The sequence below is a fragment of the Eretmochelys imbricata genome, chromosome 26 (genome assembly GCF_965152235.1).
Source record: "Eretmochelys imbricata isolate rEreImb1 chromosome 26, rEreImb1.hap1, whole genome shotgun sequence".
NCBI classification, from domain to species: Eukaryota; Metazoa; Chordata; order Testudines; family Cheloniidae; genus Eretmochelys; species Eretmochelys imbricata.
This window is the reverse complement of record NC_135597.1, coordinates 7,429,250-7,452,986: the sequence shown is the minus strand read 5'-3', so window position 1 is coordinate 7,452,986 and position 23,737 is coordinate 7,429,250. Positions and strand designations below refer to the sequence as shown.

At 43.5% G+C, this 23,737-nt stretch overlaps 1 protein-coding gene across 1 annotated transcript in view; it reads right to left on the bottom strand.

Annotated features, from left to right (window-relative positions):
- DOCK5 (dedicator of cytokinesis 5) overlaps positions 1 to 23,737 on the bottom strand; it is a 127,315-nt gene that overhangs the window by 70,471 nt on the left and 33,107 nt on the right. The window contains exons 3-8 of the mRNA XM_077805553.1: positions 19,217 to 19,257; positions 14,341 to 14,396; positions 13,578 to 13,674; positions 4,031 to 4,179; positions 1,316 to 1,451; positions 531 to 688 (exon numbers count right to left, since the gene is read on the bottom strand). Of these exons, the coding sequence (XP_077661679.1) occupies positions 531 to 688; positions 1,316 to 1,451; positions 4,031 to 4,179; positions 13,578 to 13,674; positions 14,341 to 14,396; positions 19,217 to 19,257 (637 nt within the window). The remainder of the gene's footprint in view (positions 1 to 530; positions 689 to 1,315; positions 1,452 to 4,030; positions 4,180 to 13,577; positions 13,675 to 14,340; positions 14,397 to 19,216; positions 19,258 to 23,737) is intronic.

Below are 23,737 nucleotides of genomic sequence, written 5' to 3'. Positions count from 1 at the left end.
CTTAGGCACTTTACAACATTTTAACCAACACCTTTAATCCCCAAGTGATATACAAATGATGCACGGAAGTCACTTCACCCATTGGTGAAATGCAGCCCCTCTGGGGTGGAGAGAGGCAGCTGTTGAACAGAACACACCAAACCTATAGACACTGTTTAAGGCCGACAGTGAAGAAAACATATTCAGTCGAAAAGGGAACACTGCAAGGGGATATAAGGTCAGTAGAATGTAAAGGGACAAATTGGAATTTGACTAATGTATTGGGGTGAATATGCTTACCCCTTTAACAAGTGTCGTGGGATTTTTAAGGATCACATGGGCTCAGGATCTTGGTTTTAGGTCTCATTTGAGGTAAAATAATTCCTACCCAAATCACTGTTGATGGAGTAACCAAAAGAAAGAACAAAAGACTAAAGAAGAAAACAACCCTAACCAACTCCTCCCTTTTGGCCCTCTTTGCAGCACCATCGGATGGGGCACCACAATCACCACAGAACAACAGGGAACTTTCCCATTCAGCAGCAACCTACCTGATCAGTTTCGACTGGTCGGGATCATAGAGGCTCATGAGCAACTCTGCATCTTCTCCAATGTTGCAGACAAAGTTCTTGAAGTTCACATACAGGCCGTAGGTGTGTGTTGAGTTGAATACTGGCTGCCCTCGGAGGTCTACGTTCTGTTGCAGAGACTGCAGAGAAAGATAAAATGAACAAGAAGGTGTCTCCTTAGAAAGGATAGAGGCTTCAGGTAGGATAAAGCTTAGTGCTGGGTCTCCTTAAGGATTCAACTAATTTCTAGACAGGACTGATGGTTGATTCATGGAGCAACCCATGTTGCATCACAGAAGCGTCTGTGTCCCAGAGTGGTTCATATACATGTAACATACATATACGTTTACAAGAACAACAAATAAATCACAGCTTGTATGTCTTTAACTAGAGGAGGAAAAAGAAGAATGCTTATGGTTAAATTAAATATCCAAAAGTGCTCAAGTGACTTAGGAGCCTAAGTCCCACTTTCTGAAGCGACTAAGGCACTTTGGCTAGGACAAGCTAGGAGCAAGCTGCATTTATCTGAGAATTTCTAAGCTTCCAAGGAGCTCCGGATGCCCAGTCCCCATTAAATGGATTGCTAAAATGGATTTCCCCCTTTGTTTTTAATGGAAACACAGTGGAATTCAGTCTAGCTTTGATGCCAGGTAGAACACCACTACGACAGCATAACATCCCTTAACCAAAAATTCAGCTGACATACACAAAGGCAGAGAGCACAGGTGACTCCATGGGAGTAAGGCCACAAACAAGCAGGGACATACCTTCTCCTCTTGGATCCTTTCATCGATCCTTTTGGATGCCATCTCATGGGACTTAAAGAGAGTGATCGTGCTGGTTTCATCCGGGTCCAGGATGTTTCCATTGTCATCTCGCACCACTAGATCCAGCCCTAAAATCCTGGACAGCATCCGTGTTACAGGTGGAAAGGGAGAATAATTGCCAATAAGTTGGAAGCATATGCGATTTCAAGAGTCTTTTTAATGTTGGCATGGAAATGGAACAGAAAATGTTCACGCAACTTTTTAAAAAAAATCTGGAGGGATTTGTTTAAAGAACCAATGGAGTGTCCATCTCTGTGACAGCTGAGAAGATGAACAGACAAGTGTTGTTACAGCAACCTGCTTCTATAACTATCACAGCTCTATAACATCACAATATTTTGTCATGCTACCACTGAAGGTCAATGAAGACACGGGCCCTTCATAGGACTCCAGCCTCGAGATAAGATCCTCAGCTGGACTACAGCTCTTTTGGGGTCAGCTCAAGACAGGGGAGAGGGAACAGTGGCTTGAATACATCTTTGCTCTCCTTTGAATCCTGGGGGATTGCTCCAGGACAGAACATGGACTAGGAAACTAGCCCTCAGTTCTCCCAGTGGTCTCAAAACCAGTGATCAGAGGTACAGGACACAAGTATGGAACTACCATGCAAACTCATTTTCAAATATTCTCTCTCTGTATCTGCAGAGGCAGTCAGAGGAGGAAGTCAGCAGAGGAAGTGCTTAGATCTCCCACATCCCTCTCTCATGAACTGCAACCCCGTCCATGTTGGTGGAAACAGGAATGAACTGACATGATAGAGCCTTGGTTGTGTGGAAGCCTTGGGGGAGGGGGGCTCCCCTGGCTTTCACAGCATGAGCTACAGTTGATTGAGGGTTTGCACATGTGTTACAGTCATGCTGGAGAGATCAACCTGACCAGAACCTCTAGTCCAGACAGGGCCCCCCAGAGACTTAGGAAATTGTGCCAACTATAGATATCAAACTTCAGACTTGACCAGGCCCAGAAATACCGTCCTTCATCCCCACCTTAAAAAAAGGTCAGTACAGAAAATATCTAGTAAAGGAGCAGAGTTAATGAATTAGTTTAGCTAAGATGAGACCCCTTCAATGGGAATTTACATGTATTTTTAAGAGATATATCTGTGCATGTGTTAAATCTACTAGCTTTCTGCAAGAAGGTTAAATGGTTAATTTTTCAGCTCTGCCTTCAAATAGATTAACGAGCCACGGAGACAATCTCTGGTCTGTACACACCCATGAAACGCTGCTTGGGCAGTCTACAGAGCTGTGGCACTTAACGTGCTGATAAAGCAGTGCAGTTCCTGCTTTGCATCTCAATCCTGACCCCGGGCAGCCTGGCACAAACCACACTTCATGGGAGATGCCAGCTTCTTGGCAGAATTTAGACAGGTGAGGTTGCTTGCCAAGCACCGGCATCTGAACTCCAAGCTGTTGCATCCACTCCCGCTAGCTTAGTCACATTTCGAATGGGCGTGAAAACCCCCATTGTCCCCTTTCCAGGGAGAAATCATTTAAAGCCTGATTCTAGGCCGCCTTGGGCTGTCATTCGCACCAGCACAAAGTGAATGTAAAACACTGCCATTCCAATCTGGTCGTATTCTACGCCCATTTGGCACCAGTGTAACTGACTGCGCAAGACGCAAGGTGACAGAAGCAGGCCCTTAATCTCCTGTTACCTGTCAATCGTACCCTTCTGGGGCTGCAGCACAGTTAATTAAGTATAGTGAGGCAGATAGGGACGGGGGGGTGACAATATCAACATCAGAAGACCCTAGAGGTGGGTCTGACCTGCAAAGCTCAGCTCAGAGATTAGGGGCATTTTGATTCAGATCTGCACTCGCCCACTGTGTGGGGCTCTTCTGACTCTGGGTTTCGTTTTGGCCTCTATCTCCTACAGATGGTAAATCACCCGAGATCTGAGTGAGGACCTGGGCTGAGGAGTTTGAGTCTGAATTTGCAAACCCTCATCAGTTAGGGTTTGGCTTCACTAACCCCAAAACAGAGGATCCATACTCCATTTTATTGTTATTGTTTGTGGTATGGTAGTACCTTCAGACCCTAACCAAGATCACAATCTTTTTGTGCTAGGCATTGTACACACACAAAGTAAGAGACAGCCCTTTCCCGGAAAAGCTTGCAAGCTCAATAGACATGACAAATAAAAGGGGAAACAAAACTTTCCGAAGTCACACACAAGAGGTCAGTGGCAGAGCCAGGAATAGAATGCAGGCTTCCCAATTCCCAGGATCCTATCCACTGTCTCTTCTCCTAACCAAATACAGGCAGCACTGAAGTAACAGAACCAGTGAAGGGCCCAATCCTTTGGCCTTTACTTACATGAGTCATTAATAGTGAGGTTAACAGAATAACTTGTACAAATAAAAGTTGCTGGGTTGGGTGCAAAATCTGTGAGCTATCTGCTAAGTTCAGCAGATAAGAGGATTTTCTTTTAATGCTTGGACTGAAACTCCGAGGAGCTGATGAAGTGCCAGTAAGTCTTTGCAATGCAATTATCATCTCAGGTAAGAAACCATGCCTTTATTTTTAGATATGCTGCCTCCATTGATAGCTACTGTTACTACCAGGTTAATACGGATTACGCAAGTCTAGGAATCCTAGTCTCAGACCATCGGCTGGGAGCTTGGCTCTACGTGGAACGCTGAGTGGGGTTTACCTGTTGCCGTAGTCAATTTTCGCAGTGACCTTCTTCTTGAGTTCTGCCAACTCATCTTTGGGAAGGGTCCCAGAGAGTATCTGCGATCTCCATTCTATCAGGCAATAGGTCATTTGCTGTAAATGCCGAAATTGTGTCATCCTGTTGTCCTAAAGGGGGAAAAGGGATCACAATTTCAGGCTGGTTGTGTGCTGAAAACCACAAGCTCAAAAAGTCTTCCAAAAGGTGATTCAATAGAAACCATCATCAAATCCACATGTAACCACAGAAAACACATGGTAGGATACTTCTTATACCCCCCAGTGTCACTGCATGATTGTTTCTTACATCTTCTACTCGCCAGGTTTTTTTTTTCCTGTCTACATTTAAATACTACAAGCAACGAGGCTTCCACCACTTCCTTAGGAAATGCATTCCAGCCCCCAAATTGTTATGTGATGGGTGCTTTTTAAAGACCGAATGGACAGAATTTGATTAGATTAGACTGGCAGTATAGTCTAGCGGACAAAGCACTGGATGAGGATTCACAAGACCTGGGATCTATCTTTGCTGCTGACCTGCTGTGTGACTCTGGGTAAGCCACTTCCCGATCTCTTTCCATTGCCACTCTGTCTGTCTGGTCTATTTAGACGACAAGCTCTTTGCGATGGGGACTGTTTCTCATTATGTGTTTGTACAGCACTCAGCATACTGGACCTGGTTCAGGGCCTCTACATGTTACTAAAATCTCAGCTCTGGTGCTGTTTGGAATTATTCTATTACAACATCTATTATAACATTTAGGCTGAATGTGTCTTGCTGTAAATTTCATCATATTAAGTCTTCCTTACTACCCCCTTGCACCAGCCTCAACAACTCTTCCACCTCGTTGGTATTTTAAACAAAAAGGTTCCTTTTACCCCATTGCCTGAGTGAAACACTATGTGACTAATTAGAACTCCAGCCTCCGTCTCTGTTTACACAGCATCAGCGACTACATTTTAAAGGCAGAACACTAACTGAATTGAGTCGCTGCGCTTCATTTCCAGGGTGGTCTACCCTTTTGGTCCTGTCCACAACCCCACTCCACGCCAACTCTCAAAATCCATCCAAAACGCAACGACAACCTCCCCACCCAAAAAAAAAAAAAAAATTTCTGGGACATTGTGTTAGCGCGGCACTCATGGCGTTGCATTCGGAGACTTAGATTTGGTAGCCCACAGACAGACTTTGGGCCCCTTGGAGAGACTTGCCGAAGTGAAAGTATCACTGTGTGGGTGCAGCAGTCTACCTGAAGATCGGGGCCACGGCTGCAAGCACTTTGGGATGCCAATTGTCATTTACTGTATGTCTGTACAGTGCCTAGCGCAGGGGGGTTTTGACTTCATCTATTCCTCCAGTGCCCCCACAGTGCAAATAAATATTAATAAACTTGGTTATTTTCTATTATTTGTATTGTGGGAGCAGCTAGGAGTCCCGGTCATGGACCAGGACAAACATCATGCGAGGCACTCTCCAAAACACAGAGTAAAAAGACCTTACCACCTATACACGTTTTCCCCACGAGCTTCCCAAAAGCGGCAATTTGTTCTCTCCAGTTTCCTGCAGTAGATACAGATGCATTATGGCAAGTTCCTGACTTACACTAAGCATCAGGCACAGCCTGCTGTCTGAGGCAGCATATCAGAAATTATAGACACTAGATCTAACTTATCAAGACAAAATCAAAAATGTCTCTTTACCAGGATCACAGTGTTAGTCTGCTACACACCACACTATTATCAGGGACTGATCCTGCTGAGAAAGAGTTAAGTGGGTTCTTCTGGTTCACTGAATCAGGTGGTTCATTACACACATGGATATATGAGAGGGAGGAGTGGCTCTCTAGAAAGAGGGGATCTAGAGTGCGAGCTGAGCAGTCCAGAGGGAGGAACTCCAGGTGCAGCCATGCCTGGGAAAAAGCTTGAGATGAACTTTGTTATGCTATTGTTAATGAACCCCTGGAAAGGAGTGTGTGGACTTTGTTTTAGAGCAGCTTGGAAAAGGCACCTGCTCCCAGGTTCTCTGTACTCATTAGATTTAAGATTGGTATCATACAAAAGGGTACGGGAGCGCAAACTTTAATGGTTAATATTAAATACTGAACATGAAGGTAGCAGGCCAAATTCAAAGCAGATGTCAATAGCAGCTACTCTAAAGACTGCTTACACCAAGTCTGCATTGTTAGATTTCTTCAATCGCAAATGATTTCTTGAAAATACCTGTTGCCAGAGTTTAATAAACTCTAAACAAGACCTACAACCCATCAAATGAGCAAGTACTTTCTAAATACACACTCTTTGGTTTCAATTATGTTACAACGTACCTTAGCACTTTTAATTATTCCATGCATAGCCACATGAAGCAAGACTGCAGAGCTATGGATAACCAGCATTATGGTGGCAGACAGTCATTTCTAACCTCCTGCACAATGAATTCATATAAACGTTAACTCCCCCATGATAGGGGAAGCAACTGCACCATGTGATTTTGGAGAATAATTTTCAACTTTATATTCTTTAAATCACTCTAGACGGACTGCTCCCAAGTCTAACACAGTCAGTGACTCCCCCAGGATACGCACAAAAACATGCACAGAGTTCTCGTCTGATGCCTCTTTGCTGAGCCACCGCCAAGCTCAAACCACTCGTTAATTGACAATCAAAGCCCTAGATCCCGACACTTCTGAAATTCAGGTTGTTTGAAATTTAGACCTGGGCTGGAATTTTGCATATGGCCCTAACTTTTATAAAGAGCTAAACCAATACTCCAGATCCAAACACTACAAACTTTGGTGTCTTTGCTAACTAGATCCAAAACATGTGGCTTAAGTCCACCTCTACCGAAATGTACTGTGGGACCAATCTCTAAATATGGACAGTTTAAAATTGTGTCCCTATCACCAACCAGGGACATAAAATGGGCAGCTATATCCCTGATTGCCAACCTGATTCTGAATGTATAACGAGGGCATCCTATTTAGGTATCAGTGTCTGAAAACAGGCCTTACTATGGGCAAAATGCTCCAAATGAAAACAGTTTCAAAGACAAAAAGAAAAGGAGTACTTGTGACACCTTAGAGACTAACCGATTTATTTGAGCATAAGCTTTCGTGAGCTACAGCTCACTTAAGATGAAGTGAGCTGTAGCTCACGAAAGTTTATGCTCAAATAAATCGGTTAGTCTCTAAGGTGCCACAAGTACTCCTTTTCTTTTTGCAAATACAGACTAACACGGCTGTTACTCTGAAACCTGTCAGTTTCAAAGACAGACACACACATTCTTGTAATGAATACCATTAGTACTTAGCTGTGCACAACTGTCCCTACACAGCAGGAACAGCCACCCCCCTTTAAAAAAAAAATTCTCTACTCTGTCCCTCTCTGAAAGAAGAGGAAGGATATAAACTACCGTATTTGCTTTATCTAAAACTGTTTTCTGTATTACTACAGTCAGCAGCATTGTTACACACAAATATGAAACCCCAACTACAAAACAAAGCTTGTTGGTGGTGATCGGAGACCACAGGTGAATAAAGGATGTTGCATTTTATTTCTTTACAGGATTTACTATGGAGCTGATCAGAGTCTCACAAACATCTCTGACGACTCTGTTGACCAAGCGTCAGACTCTCACAGCTACTAGCACTGACCACACTGCACATAAATCATCTCCTCAGAGAAACCTGCACATGCTCCAGTTCAGGGCTACTGGCGGTGAAGGGGAGGGGTTCACAAAACCCCCATGATGTCAGGAAGCATTATGAATACCATTACACAGACTGGGGCCTGCGGCAAGGAGAGATTAAGCAATTTGCCCAAGGTCTCACAGGAAGTCTCTATCAGACCCAAAAATGGAACCCTTTTCAGTTCTTATCTGGACAGCTATATTTACCTTGCATTTTTCCAATGTGTGTTATCAACAAATATCAAAAACAGAGTGGATAATATAGGATTTCTCTACGTGGAAGACCCTCCGGAAGCTAATCTGGATGAACTCAAGAGGTACACATAAAAACACTACTTCTCGATAAAATCCTGAGTGCCATTTGCCAATGCACATGCAGAGAGTATGTCTATGCGCACTCCAGTGCCAAAAAGGGCCATTTCCATATTGATATGTGCTCCAATATATCAATACTTCGATGTACTTTGAGTAAACAGGTTGAAGTAAAGCAAGATCTTGCACTGATCTTAGCCCAGTTGACGTGATTGATGAGACGCTCTGTGGACTGTTGGCATGAAATAGATAATGTACAAAGGCAACAGTTTAAAAAAACCTAACCCACCTAGAAGCAATGGAAACGTATGCCTCGCACAAAAGGAAGAAGAAGAAGCTGATCTTGCTCCCATTTAAGTCAATGGCAAAAGTTTTGATTTCAATGGTGGAAAACAGGAAGCAATACAATGTATGTAAACCTACTAATGGTCAAAGAATGCTAAAAGCTTGGGATGCAGGAGCTTAACCACGCTAAATGCAATACAGGCGGTCCTCGGACTTACGACACAATTGGTTCCTGAAAATAGCGTCTTACGTCGAAAACGTCGTAACTCGAATTTCCTATAGGAACAATGTGGGATTCAGCGTTGTAAAGTCGAAACATGACGACAATTTATAAACGTTGTAAGTGCCGTTCGTTGTAACTCGAACATCGTAAAGTCGAAGACTACCTGTACAAACTATTTTTAAACCAGAGCTTGAATTCTCTTCATGTGTCTCCTTTCCACAGCTTCTGGAATGATTGTGGTCCTCTGTTTTACTTACGAGCTGGGCTAGAGCCAGTCAAACATTTTCTGTTACACTTCTTTTTCCACAGGGAAAAGAGTTTTTTGTTGTTGTTGAAAAAACATCCATTGGAAAAGTCTGGTTTTGACAATATTTCAGGTTTTCACAGAAAAAACAACCCCCTATCTGCAAAAAATCAGATGATTTCTGACAACCAGAAACTGAAAACAACTTTGTTTTTACCCAAAATGGTTTTTTAAAAATATTTTCTATGAAACCCATTTTTTGGTCAAAATATTTCTGCACAGAAAAAAAAAAAAAATTCCCCGCTAGCTCCAAGAGAGGCCTAGATCTGCCCTGTTCTGTGCACCCTCAGGCTATGTCTACGCTAACGCGTTAAGTCGACCTACGCTACGCAACTCCAGCTACGTGACTAACGTAGCTCGAGTCGACGTACCTTAGGTCGAGTTACCGCGGGGATAGAGTACAAGGGTCGACTGGAGAGCAATCTGCAGTCGATTTGGCGGGTCTTTACTAGGCCCACTAAATCGACCGCCGGTGGAGCGATCTCAGTGTCGATCCCCGCTGTAGTGTAGACCTGCCCTTACCACTGAATTCAGTTACCAGTGAAGGTGAGGATGCTCTGTACTTTTCAGGAGATTTATTAGTTCTGTACGTGCCCCAGAATTATACTTGCCATTTACAAACCGTGCCCTTGACTGAGGCAGGGATCTACAACAAAATGACCGTGCAGAGCTTTGCTGTGCTAAACGTTGCCCAATGTTTGACTCACCCTGTTACTCTGTTCCACAACCCTAAAAGAAACTAGATTTGCAACACTGACAACCGATGCTTGCTAGATTTCCATGCGCCACGCAGAGGCTGGATTCATTTTCGGGCTCAGCAGATGCTCTGCAGTAAAGATTATGGTGCAATTCTTGCTGTAATTTACAGAAATTACAGCAGTGAAATGAAATGCTGCCAAAGAGAAAAAAAACCCTCTTTCTTCTCCATTTCCCTTCTCTCCCCATCTTCCTCCTTCCTCCCTTCGAGTTTCTTTATACCGTGAGGGGCATGGGGGGGAAATAAATTTGCATCCATTACAAACCACGATGTTTTCCAAGTCTATTTTAAGGACAACGCTGACAGAGTAAAGTCACATAAAAGAGGAAGTATTTCTGCTCTTAAGAAAAACAGATTCTGAGGCTAGAACTTGAAAGGTTTTAAGGGAACAAGCCAGGAACAAAATGCTTGCTTTACACAGCAATTGCATCACATCTCGCCGCTCAGGAAACTAAGAGGGTGGAAAAAATGCTTATGGTTCTGTGGACCACAAACAAAATGCACTTATGGCTGGGCAAAATTTTTCAGTAGGACCAACTGACTCTGGCTAAGAAAAACGTTTGGAGCTAATTTAAAACTATTCTCTCATCTTAATTACACAGTCTCAGAGCACATACTGTGCAGCCTGAAGTAACCATTGCCTGAAGAAAAATTAAGCTCCAGAATTTATAATCTGCCTTAAGACTCCACTTTGGAAGAAAGGGTAATTCATTCTGAACTCTGAATTGTTTTTCTTCGCGTCAGCATTTCAGCTTAACTCAGTAAAACGACCAACTTCACAAACAGCCTAGGTTTACAAACTTTTCAGAGGCAGCTTTGTGAAAAGGCTAGGGCACTGGACAGAGACTTGGGAGACAAAGAATCCAATCCCAGTTCTGCCAATGACCGATTTACTGCATGACCTTGGATAAGTCACCTCCCCACTGTGGGACCTCTGGCTCCCCTCCCACCCTTGGTCTGACTTGTCTGGGCAGATTGTAAGCTCTTTAGGGCAGGAGCTCCCTCTTACTCTTTGTGGGTACAGCTCATAACTCAAAGGGGCCCCAATCTCAGCTGGAACTGCTAAGTGCTACTATAAGACAAACCGGATTTATCTATGGTGAAAATTAGAAATTCATTATGCGGCACCCAATGGATCTATAAAAATACATAACACGTAGCCTTTATAGAACATTTTTCATCTGGAGATCTCCAAGTGCTTTAAGGAGGAGGGGCAAGCATCATCATCCCATTTCTTCGGTGCGGAAACTGAGGCAGGAAAAGGGGAAGTGATCCACATAATGAGTCAGCAGTGGATCCAGGAAGGAAGTGCAGGTCTTTGGACCCCAGCCTCTTGTCTTAGCCACTGTAACACTGTCGCTGTCGCCCTGGATTGCTTGGGAGCTCTGTCTTTGGCTGACCTTTCCCGCTCCCTCATTTTCTCCACAGTAAGAGGAAGGAGACAGTCTGGAGTTGGGATCTTTTTGCAGAACAGTCTGTGCACTCTGCCAGTCCTGTCCGGGCTTAGGGCAACGTATTGTGGCTCAGAGCAAGTGCCAGTCAATGGTGCTTAGACTTCAACAAATCTCGTGGAACTCTGGTTATTTAATCTGACCATCAAAATAAGGAATAAATGGCATCCATGGAAGAGGGGCAATTTGAACTGAGAATGCAGGAAGGTCCCATGCAATCCGAGGCATGTGGCATTCCAGAAACCATGCTGTGGGAGAATTTTAGAAGTTATTTCTCTTGCAAAAAGACTATTCAGGACTCTTTAGCAGCTTACACCTGCCTCACGTTGAGATCCATATTTGCACCTTGTAAGGTGTGCACGGAGGACCAAGCAGCAATCTTAGTATTGCCGTGGCACAATGCTTCCAGTTTCTTTTCCCAACAGTGAGAAAATTCCCTTTCTTGAATGGCTTCAGATGTTGCGGAGAAGAGGATACAGACGAAAGAGGATAGGATTGTAAATAATGGATCAAGTTTATCCCTAGGGGAACACCATCGATTTCAGTGGAATTCCCCCAGGGATAACTCTGAGCCCATATGGTTCATTACCTCCTATTCATCTTCTTCCCCAGCAGACACAGAGCTAATATGCATCAGCACAAGATAACAGTGATGGGATTAACTCGAGTGGCTGGCCCAGCATAAGCAGAAAATAAATGACACCCCATGCTAGGGAGAAGCCTGTGCATTGCTTCACATGAAAATCAGGGACGTTTAGGCTGGCCTTGAGCATGGCCCTGTCAGGGAGGAAACAAAGATACAGAGGGCTTCTAAAGCAGCTAATCCTTCCACCAAAAATAAATCACCAACAAAAGTCAGTCTGATGAACAAATTAATATGTACTGGCCATTGCCTGGAAAGATTGTTTGCAGAGCACAGTAAGCACTAGATTGAGACTCAGTGAAAATATTTTATTATCTTGCCTTCAGGATACAGAAGACAGAAAGATCAAGGGGGCTAGGGAAAGTAAACAGCTGTCTGAGAAATAGAAAACTATTAATGAGATGGCTCTTCCTTCCACTGCACCTGGAAGTTTCCGAGTCTAATTTCACCAACAATCTTGATGGCATATTTCCCCAGGGAGAGAAAAATAAGATCAGAGATTGTGCCTGTTCTGGAAAAGGCAACACCAAAAGTATTTATATTTTATAGGTATATATACTCTGTGCCTTTATATAAATACATATATATATATACACTCCTCTCATGCACAAGGGAACAATTTGTATAGTGGGGGTGCTGAGAGCCAGTGAACCAAACTCTAAACCCTGCATATGATGGAAACCACTTCAAGCCAGGGGGTGCTGCAGCACCCCAAGCACCAGCACCTATCCTCATGCACGTACACTTCACCGGATTTTCAGAGATCTCAAAGCATTCTGCAAAGGTCGCTAAGAAATATTATCTCCATCTCTGGAGCCAAGCAAGATTAAGCAATTTTCCAAAACATGCATAGGAAGCCAGTGGCAGAGTCAGTACTAGGCTTCAAGTCTTGACTCCTCGGCCTGTCCTTTGTCACTAAATCCGACAGACATCATAGGCACTCCAGGAACCCTTATTCACGTTGGTGAAGAGGGACTCACACAAGCAGTCCCAACCTGCTGACATGATGTTGATTATGGCTTGTCCTGGTCAACTCCGACCATGGTGCGGGTCATGTCTTCTAATTCAATTATTCAAGAGCAATACCGCTTTGTAGAGTAAATAGAACCTTAGTCCTACAAGATCTAACTTTGCTCAGTCACCTTTTAAACAGCAATAAGTCACTACTCCTCCTTCAGCTCCTTATTATAACAATGATCCTGAGAGATTTTTAGGTATAAGGCAATGTACAAGTTCCAAATGCTTTGCAAATACTAAGTCTCAATATACCTGAGTTAGTTCAATACTATGCTCATTTTATCGATTGAGCAATGGAAGCATAGGGAAATTATCAGCCATGATTCGACAGGTGCTTAACTCACTCATTAACTGAAGTCAATGGGGCTTGTGCACATGCTGACGTGCTTTGCTGCATCAGTGACTCATTCAAGATCACGCAATGAGTTAGGAGGACAACAGAGCGCAGAAATCCTGAATCACAGCCCCCTGCGTCTGGTCTAGCACTTTTACCATTTTGCTTCTAATCACATCACTGTTTGCAGCTCTGGAAATCACACTAGCAAACGTCAGATGGGAAGATCTACCAGTCAGTGGAAAATACATGTTAGAATAACATGGGGCTGATTCCCAGAGCAAACCACCCTACAGGCAGAACCGAGCTCTGGGGCCCTGTTCGTAAAAAGCATATGTGCTCAAAATGAACATCAGCTGCTGGATGCACGGGCACAAGATGGGGATATGCGAGGTCCTTTCAAAATCTTCTGCGTACTTCTGTTTAAACACTCTGTCCTGGATGGAGTAGAGATCCTGCCCTTTTCTCCCCTCTCACTGGACCAAACACCAACAAAGGAAGAAAGCAAATACTCACCACATACAGCTTGTGCCAGATAACTGCCCACTCCCTCAGCGTGGAAGTGAGTTCTTGAACAAGGGGCAGTTCACTTGGAATCACTGTTTCATGTTGTCTGGAGAGAGGAAAAAACACAAGGGGGCATGTAATGAAATTAAAAGGTGGCAGATTCAGAAATGTAACGCTGAACGGACATGTCTGCTCTAGTCACAGTTTCCCGGTTGGAGGGATCACTGTTTGCAGTGATAACTTGGACTATATGGATTAAAAAATGCCTTCTCAAGTCACTTCCTATCGCTGCGGCTGCTGGTTGCCCCCATTCATGCTGATCAGAAAATCCAGTGTAAGAATTAGACTGGGAATGATTTTCTAAGAGGTTTTCCAGGACAGGAAAGAATTCACACTCTTCTGATGGCCACTTGGCTGCGAGTCATATGTGTGTGTGTGTGCACGTGAGCCATGAATACAAGAGTCCCCAGAAGAACCAAATGCAAGTTGAGTGACCTGCTTTGCCATATACATGTCTAGCAGATTTCACGCTTATCTTTGCAAGTGGGATATTTTGCCTCTGTCCATGTGTCCAATTTTTGATGTACAACATTTTGGCAAAAACAGAAATTATTCTGATCCTAGAGTCTACATGAGGTTCACAGCACTTGCTATGCAAAAACACAGACTGCCCGTATGACAAGCTGCACCTCCGTTACGTAAGCTCTTTTATCAAACGGCATCCAATCACTTCTGCCAACCACAGGACATCTCAAGATTGTCTCCAACCTACCCTCGGTCTTCCACAGTTGCTTCTTTTAAATGAATGTAAGTTTTGGGGAAGATGCCCTAAAAGAGAGAGAAAGGGAAATCATGTTGTAATATGCGATACATCATTTAGCAACAAGGAGGGGAAAAAACAGAAGAATGTGATCAGCTGAGCTCCAGGCACAAGTCAAATAAACTTTTCCAAAATTCAATAAATAAAAAAACAATTCTAGTACAATATATACGGAGATCGGTGTGTCTTCTTTTATGTTGGTATTATGTCAACTCTAATAGCAACTTAATAAACCCCAGGAAAAGCAAACTGGCAATAATAATAAATAAATAATAATAATAATAATACAGTACTGTGTACTTATAGACAGTTTGATCTGTTGCTTTCAAACGGCTTTACAAAGATGGATAAAGTGGAGGGAGGGAGAGAGGGAGGGGTTAAGTCACTCGCTTAAGGTCATATAGCAACTCAGTGGCAGAGGCTGCAACAGAATTCCCGATTCTCAGGCTGGTGCCCCTCAAGGCTGTCTCCCTCAAGGTAAATCCTCTTTGGTGCTAGATATAGAAGGAAGAAATAGAAGAACCCCTTAGAATCAGCTCCAGTGACTGTTTTATATATAGAATAATAATAATGGAGAGTTTTCCCTGGTGTAGTAAAACAAATTAATAATAATATACACTTTGCACTTCTATAGCACCTTTCATTCAAGGATCTCAAAGCGCTTTACAAGCATTAATTAAGCCTCAGGACACTCTGGCCAGGTAGGAATTATCCTCATCTTACAGATTGGAAAAACTGATACACCAAGAGGCTAAGGCCAAAAAGTTCAAGAGTATCCACTAATTTTTACGACCCTCAGTTTTCAGCTGCCCAAACTCAAAAGCCCACCAGCTCCTGCTAACTTCCAGGAGATCTGAGGGTGCTCAGTACTTCTGTGGAAAAGCCCCTCAGAAGTCTCAAACTGGGCACCCGAAAGCAGAAGCTCCCAAAATTAGGAGACACTTTTAAAAACTCTGCCTAGGTGGGCTGCTCATGGTCATGCAGTGAACAGAACCTAGGAATCCTGCCTTCCTTTTCTGTGCTCTAATCCTGCCTTCACAGGCCCTAAACAAAGAAAATATAGACCTTATAGAGCTAAACGATGACTGAAAGGCATTTCCCATTTATGAGATACTAATTGTATGCTAAGCTCAATTGCGTACGTCTAAACTACAAGCAAATGCGTGATTGTAGCCTGAGTAGGCATATCTGCGTTAGCTTTAATCTAGATAGCATGGGTTACAGTAGTTGGGTAGATCTGGAGGCAATTATAAACAGCGGCTAAAGTTACCACTGTTGTCACAAGCCAAGAGAAATCAGAAGAGGATCATTTGGAAAAGAACAAGATTCCGCAGCCAGAGGCTCCACTAAATTCCACTAAAAACCGTAATAAATGAATCTTCATTCCAGTGATGTTTCACTGTGTGATTAAGGGCTTGTCTACACTGGCACTTTACAGCGCTGCAGCTTTCTCGCTCAGGGTGTGATAAAAACACCCCTTTTCCCCCCCGCAAGTGCTGCAAGGTTCAGCACTGTGAAGCGCCCGTGTAGACAGTAAACCAGCGCTGATAGCTACGCCCCTCGTGGAGGTGATTTTTTTTTTAGAGCACTCTCTCCCAGCAAGCCATGTTAAAGCGCTGGTAAGGCAGCGCTTTAATGTTGCCAGTGTCAACGAGCCCTAATTCAACACCAAGGAAATGAGAGTCCAGCTAAACGCCACCCTAATGTGTCATCTGGTTCCAGAATCAACATATAAAACTGTTGACCTGGTGGGAGTTTGCTAACAAAGCCCATTTAAAGACAATAAAGCCAACTGTAAGAGTCAATTACACACGCCTTTTCTTACACGCGGATGTTTCAGTGAGAGAAAGTTAACTCCATGCAGAGCCCTGGGTTTTTATCATGAGTCTCAGGACATATGATGATTTCCTTACAGCCCCAGCTGCAGGGAAAGACTGCATGAGAATCCTAACTTTCGTTTAAAAAAAAAAAGTTTCTAGGCCTTGAGGTTGTGAAGAAAAGCGTGAAAATGTGAAGCAAGTGCACTCTAAAGACTCACAAACCAGAAGACAAAGAGAAAGAACCAAACCTTTTTTTTTTTTTTAATTCACGATTTTTAAGCCGATCCCATGTTTTTTGTATGCTTGATGCTGGCAATACTGCTAATTTCATCATAATGCAACTGGGCCAGAGCTCTGAGGTGGCACTGAGCTTTTTCTCTCTGCGATACTTAGCTGCCTGCCTTTTGCTCCCATACTCAGTCTAACTGATCACCAGATGTGGGGTCCAGAAGGAATTTCCCCCCAGATTGGCGGTGGGGGGGGGAGGAGCCGGGACAGAGTTAACATTCTTCTGCAGCGTGTGGATGCAGGTCACTTGCCAGGATATCTGGGTCTACCTTACTTAATCATTCCCCTGCCACTGCATGGGCCTCCAGCACTGATACACCTCGGTCCTCCTATTCTCTGCTTGTGGCACATAACAGCCTAGTCTCCTGTGGATTGTCATACTTTGGTCTCATTTCAGTTTTGCTGGGGTTCGTGTGCAGGTGCCAGGTGGCGTGGCTGACCTCTGATAGACCTGGTGGTCCCTTCTAGCCTTAAACTCTGTGATGCTACATAACAAATATTCGGCATAGGCTTGATCTTGCTAGCTGCTGACCATTCCCACCTCCACTGGGCCCCTCTCTCTGGACAATAACTACCAAAGGTTCCACAGGAATTGCATTTTTTTTTAAAGCAAGCTTTCCATGAAGCACATAAAATGAAAACTGCAGCTGAATTTTTGATTTACCTCCCATTTCCACTTAACTCAGCTTCCGCTTTCTCAACAGCGACCCGGCTGGTTTCATAAACATGTCAGGATTCTCCCGCCCCGTCTCTCCCTCTCAGATCAATAATTGGCCGCAGAGCTGCTCTTTGCTTCTTCAATTTGCAGCCCCACCAAATTTTATCCTCATGCCAAACAATAAGGCCCAATAATAAATGACATCTAAATTGCCATTAAAATAGTGCTTTCACATGGTCTTCCCCAGAAAGCTGGATTCAAAAGGAAAAGCAGAGCAGTTTAAAAGGGTTTCAGATATGCCGATGAATGGCTGTCCAAAGATAAATAGAATCCAGAGCAATTTGCTTTGGTTCCTGGTCTTTTTCCTGCTCCCCATTCTGACTGCAGGGGAGTTTGTTCCTGAAAGGTGTGAGGATTTGCAACACTGGCTAAAGTCAGTGAGAGTGGAGTGGTGGGCTGCTCACCACTTTGCAGAATGAAGCCCAGGATGGGCTTTCAGCATCCAAGTTTCATTTCTCTCTACAGCAGTCACATGAAAATGCTCATGGTTAATTTAAAGTTTTAAATAAAGCAAACAAATCTAATCCCTGCAACACCACCTACAGGAGAACCTCAGACTTACGAACACCAACCCAACTGGCCGGTCAACCACACACCTATTTGGAACTGGAAGTACCCAATCAGGCAGCAGCAGAGACGACCCCTCTGCCCACACACACACAAAGAAGCAAATACAGTACAGTACAGTGTTAAATGTAAACTACTAAAAAATAACGTGAACATTTTTTAAAAAAAAGGTTTTACAAGGTAAGGAAACTGTTTCTGTACTTGTTTCGTTAAAAGCAGCATTTTTCTTCTGCATCGTAAAGTTTCAAAGCTGTATTGAGTCAATGTTCAGTTGTAAAAACTTTTGAAAGAACACCCATAAGGTTTTGTCCCGAGTTACGAACAACCTCCATTCCCAAGGTGTTCGTAACTCTGAGGTTCTACAGTGTGACTGATGCTTACTGGTTACGAGCAGCATAAACATACATGGGCCTCAGAATTTAAGTGCAGCATTGTCCACTGGATAGGACAGTGGAAAGTGAGTCAAGACTCCTGGGGTTCTAATCTCAGCTCTGCCCCCAATTTGCTGTGACATCTTTGAAAAGTCACACCCAGTAAGTGCAGCTAAAACGATACTTCCTGTGTTTGTGATATGCTTTGAGATGTTACAGATTCGAATCAGCCATGTTAATTTGTCCTAACTGCAAGAATAATTAAAATTTCCCATTGAGTCATGGAATTTGTCAGGTAGAAAGAACTGCAGGACTGCAACTGACGCTTACAATTATGGACGGAAGAATTCATTGGGAAGAAAACAAGAACTCACCCACCTAAAAATTCCATCCTTTCATAGAAAACTGCTCCTTGGGATGTGATTAAATCTTACTTTACTTTCATTTCCGCTTGGGACTAGAAATGCAGAAATACCATGAAAGAGGCCACTCTTACAGTAATTCCAAATGGGACCAGGAGCAACGGTGCTGGGATTCTCATGGGAAACCATGTTCTAGTGAGATTTCCAACACTAGTTTTGCAAAGTCAAGGAGTTTGGATAAGGTCTAGAGATACATGGGTGCTTATTTGAACTCTGAACCCTGAACCTTTAGAGGGTCACCCATTCTCATAGGCAGCCAATGTTAGAAGACAGGTAGAGGACTCAATAACTAAACAGTGAGCTTGTTATATAGCGGGCATACTTAAAGGCTTGATTCTCCCAGTTCAGGCAGTATTCCCTATGCTTAAAATGGGCAGTACCGGTAGGACCAGTGATACCTATAAGAGCTGCAATGAACTTTTCAAATCCATCCACCGTACAGTCTGCCAAGTTAATGATTCTCAAACATTTGGCTCCTGGCTATTCACTTTTGTTGTTAGAGAAAAGAATATCCCAGTCAGGAAGTATTCAGTGTACTAAGGTAGAAATGACCACAGGAATACAGGGCATTACAGCACTGGATAGGGCCTGGCAAAATTTAACATATAAAAATAACTATTATTGAAAAATATCATGTTGTACCTTTTTCGATTTATTCCTGAGGGTGTATCCTCTGTACCAACCTGCCAAGGAACAACAGAAATACCATGACTCTTCACATACAGGAATTCAACATGCAAAGCTATTAGCAACACACGTTCTTCTTACCACATATCATCCTGCTGGCTTTGCTCACTTCAGAGGTCCCACTGAGGCCAACGGTACCAGCAGTGAGAACAAGGCCAGTGGGAATGAGCCCTAAAATAAGGCAGAGCTTGAAAGAGTGGCTTTTCCTACTATGAAATGACACAGTGGGCCTGCTCCTTTAGCTGGAACTGTGCAGTGGCAGTACTTATTATTTCTATTATGGTAGCACCTAGATCCCCAACTGAGATTGGGGCCCCTTTGTGCTAGGGGCTGTACATAAATGTAGCAAAAAAGATTCCTTGCCCCGCAGAGCTGATAGTCTAAAGAGACTAGACAGATAAAGGGATAGAAAACACAAGTATTATTATGCCCATTTTAGAGATGGGGAACTGGCAGAGAGAGATTAATGACATCCCCAAGGTCACATACGAAGTCTGTGGCAGAGCTGGGAATCGAATCTTTTAACGCCAACTCCACGGCCTTAACCCTAACACCATCCTTCTTCTCACATGGGTGTTAACCCAATTCTCTATCTAGATGATGCTTGAGTCTTGTGTTTACACATTCCTTTCCTTGCTGCCCATGAACCAATGTGAAATCCTTCTGTGAAGGAAGGCTGAAAGAGAAATTAGTAAAGGGTCTTCACTTTTATGAGAGGAAGGAAAAAAACCATCAGCAAATTATTTGCCCTAGATAGAGATATTATTCCTATTTACTCCCTTTGTGACAAGCTCCAGGGAAGTATCAGTTACAGAGTAATAGCTGTGGTTTTTGCAGACCAGAAGTATATCACTTTTAGAAGAACATTTCTTCCCTCTTTAGAGCTTGGGGTTCAGCCAACATTTTAAATTTCAAGGTGACGCAAAGGCAAGGGTATGAATGAATAAGTGTATTTTTTGTATTTGCTGCTCTCAAGTGAGCCTTACTTTGCAAGCGTGAAATTTAAATCACGGCAGAGGAAGGACGGTCTTGTGGTTAAGACACTGGCCTGAGACTCAGGAGATCTGGGTTCTATGCTGAGCTCTAACACAGATGTCTTGGGCAAATCATTTCACACTGTGTGCCGGTTCCCCAACTGGAAATACTCGTACTTTCCGTCTCCCACTCTTTGTCCCGTCCATTTGTGGCGATTGCCAGGAGCTAATGTAATACCAACAGCAACAGTGTCTTTTCAATTACCGAACCGGGTTTATTTTAAAACACTGACCTGCAAACATGGTCTCCAGCTTCACATTTCTGAAATATGATGGGCAAATTTGCATTTTTCTTAATGCTACTTTGCCCCTAAAATAACTATTCCAAAGGTCAAGAGATTCTGCTTCCTCAGCTCTCATCTTAACTAACTTTCGTGACACACAGCTCTTCGGCATTTTGTTTGTTTGGTTTGGTTTGGTTTGCTTGTTGCTTGCACTGACATTTAAAAGTTACACACAAATGTTGCTATTGTTTCTTAGGGGAGCTGGAGTGGTATTTGTTATCTACAGGGCATAAGTGGTGCTCAGAAGCATCAGTGCAGACAAAGTCATTGCCCCATGGAGCTTACACTCCATACATACAGATAACAAAGCTAGCAAAGAGATCAACACGAGGGTGGGGGATTAGTAGGTGACAAAACAAAGGGAAGAGGGGTGAAAAGCTTTTGTGGAAGCATTTTTATACTTGGCAGAGATAAGTCTCAGCCAAAATCCTGGATGTGCTCACCCTGCCCCCACCCCCAAACTTTAGAGAAGTCCAGATTTTGCAAGTCTGGCCCACTTCTCTAGTAAATATAAGATCAGTCAAGTTTGGTTACAAAATCCTCTGTATTCCAGAAGCTCTGGGGGGTGTGGGGAAAGATACCACTCCTTCCACTGGATAAAAACAGGATTATAGATTAAGCATGGTCCAATGGATAAAGTACTGGATTGGGAATGAGGAGATTTAGGTTCTGTTCTTAGCTTTGTTAATAATTAATCGAATGGCCTAGTGCAAGCTATTTATGGCCTGAGCCAAAGCCCAGTGAAGTCAATGAGAATCTTTCCAGCAACTCCAGTTTGCTCTGGCTCAAGTCCTTAACCTCTCCATGTCTCAGTTTCTCCATCTGTACAACGAACATCACAGTGATATTAAGCCACCTTTCTAAAGCACTTTGAAACCACAGAATGAAAGGGCTATGTTACATATAATTATTATATAAAGCTACATTCCAGCACGACTCCATGCTCTCCACTCATCCTTGGAACCAATGAATCCTCTGATCTTCTCAGAATTCTGTTCTAACTTTCAATAACATTACTCAAGAGACAAGGTGGGTGAGGTAATATCTTTCTGGACCAACTTCTGTTGTTGAGAGTGCCAAGCTTTGGAGCCACACAGAGCTCTTCTTCAGGCCTGGGAAAGGAACTCCCAGCATCGTAGCAAAATGCCAGGTCTCTCTAATATCCTGGGATCAACACAGCTACAATGACACTGCATAAAATAACTTTATTCATCATTTGCAGTGAACAAGTGCTCGTGGCAATGGTCATTTTAGCGGTTTGTTTCTTTTTTTTTTCCCCCCAAATACAAGTCTAGAAGTTTCAGACAAACAAACAGTAGACAAGTTAAGAGTTTCCCTCAAATTTATTCCCTTGCAAGGATGACAGCGGATAAATTTTAGGATGAAGGGGAGGATTTTCATGCCAGAACTAAAGGGCAAGGAGAGAACATCAGTCTCTCTCTCTCTCTCTCTCTCACACACACACTTTCTCTGCCCAGACATGTGTTATTCATTTGAATAGTTGTATTTGACTAAGATAAAAATACTTTCTATAAAGAGAGAGTGTCTTTTCTCCCAAAACCTGATTATGGACCCTACAATAAAATGAGATATATTGGACTCATGTCACCCACCACTGAAATGCAGCCACCCCTGGGGTGCGATAGGGCAGCTGTTACATGGTATTGCTGTGGGCTATTTAGGAGTTTATGACAGAAGCTGAAAAAGATAAGGGCATCCCTGTTGAAAATACCATTGGAAAATTTAAGGAGGTAGAATGTTGAAATTTTCAGGGTACAGGGGTTAACAGCCTGACTCTTACAAAAAGTGCTATGAGATTTTTTTTTTTTACCTCTCATCTAAAAGTTTATTTTTGTAATTTTAGGTTTATTTGTGTAACAGTAGCACTTAAGAGATTGAAAACAGAACGGGAACTCAGTTTTGCTATACATATACAGACACAGCCATTGCCCCAAAGAGCTTACAAACTACACGAGCAAAGCAGACAAAGTGGGGGGCGAGGGCAGAAATGTATTACTACGCCCATTTTCCAGATGGGGAACTGAAGCCCACAGAACCTCACCCAAGGTTACACAGAGACACTGGGGCAGAGTTGGGAATAGAACCCAGAACTCCTCAGTCCCTGATCACTTCCTTATCCACAAGACCGTCCTTCCTTTTCACTGCAGTACACCACACTGCGAGCCACTGCACTGCAGTGAGAAGGGGATTCCTTCAGTCACCTGTGGCAATCAAAGCAATGTCTGAGACAGAAGCAGACAGTGCAACATAATTTGCACCTGTACGAGGCTTCCTTGGCCAGCTCTCCAAAACGGAGAGCTCTTTCCCCTTCCATCCCTGTTTTTGCCATTTTCCACAGGCACGAAAAGAGATTCCAAACAGGATTGGAATTTGCGCCCCCCTTAGGACAGATTCCCAGAGCTCAAGTGAAATCTCACTCTGAGGAAGTCTGCAAAAGTTCTACACGCACACTTCACCCAGGGGGCAGCGTTGGGAGGCACACGTAAAGCAGTGTCTTTTTACTGCCATTCGGTGGATTACGCAGTGTAAAGCACATTTCCCCAATTACAAACATCTACCAGCCAACAGGTTGGGTTTTGCCTGGTCTTGTTATCGGGGGAGCAGGTTGTTCAACAAAAAGAGCACGCACACTTGTGCAGCCAGATCACCCAGACGGAACAATGAAGAAAAATCTTTTTCACGATTTACAAGGAAGTGCTAAATCCCAGACCCCAGACTGTCTAACCTGCACATTTCAAAGATGGCAGCATGTGTGTTTCCTTTAAAAGGGAGGAAATTCTAAGGAGACTGGCTCTGACCAGATGTTTCATGTTTGATGAATAAACCATCCTGCGCTAAGTCCTGCTTACAGGCAGAGCAAGGCACAACAGAAAGCCTTTAAGATTCATCTCAGCATAGGCAACCGCGGGCAACGATTTAGACCCTATCTATGCAGAGGATCTGCCCTGACTGCAGCCAATTGTGCAGCTTCACCAGGGCAAACCTCTAGTGTAGATGGCCCAAGCTGCTATAAGCCACAATTTGCATTATTTCAGTTTCAGTAAATAGCGTCCTGGGATTGCGTAACCCACTGGTAAGGGTGCATCGCAGGTCCCCCTCTTTGCTGATCCAGTCTGTTTCAGCTCCTGCTGAGACAG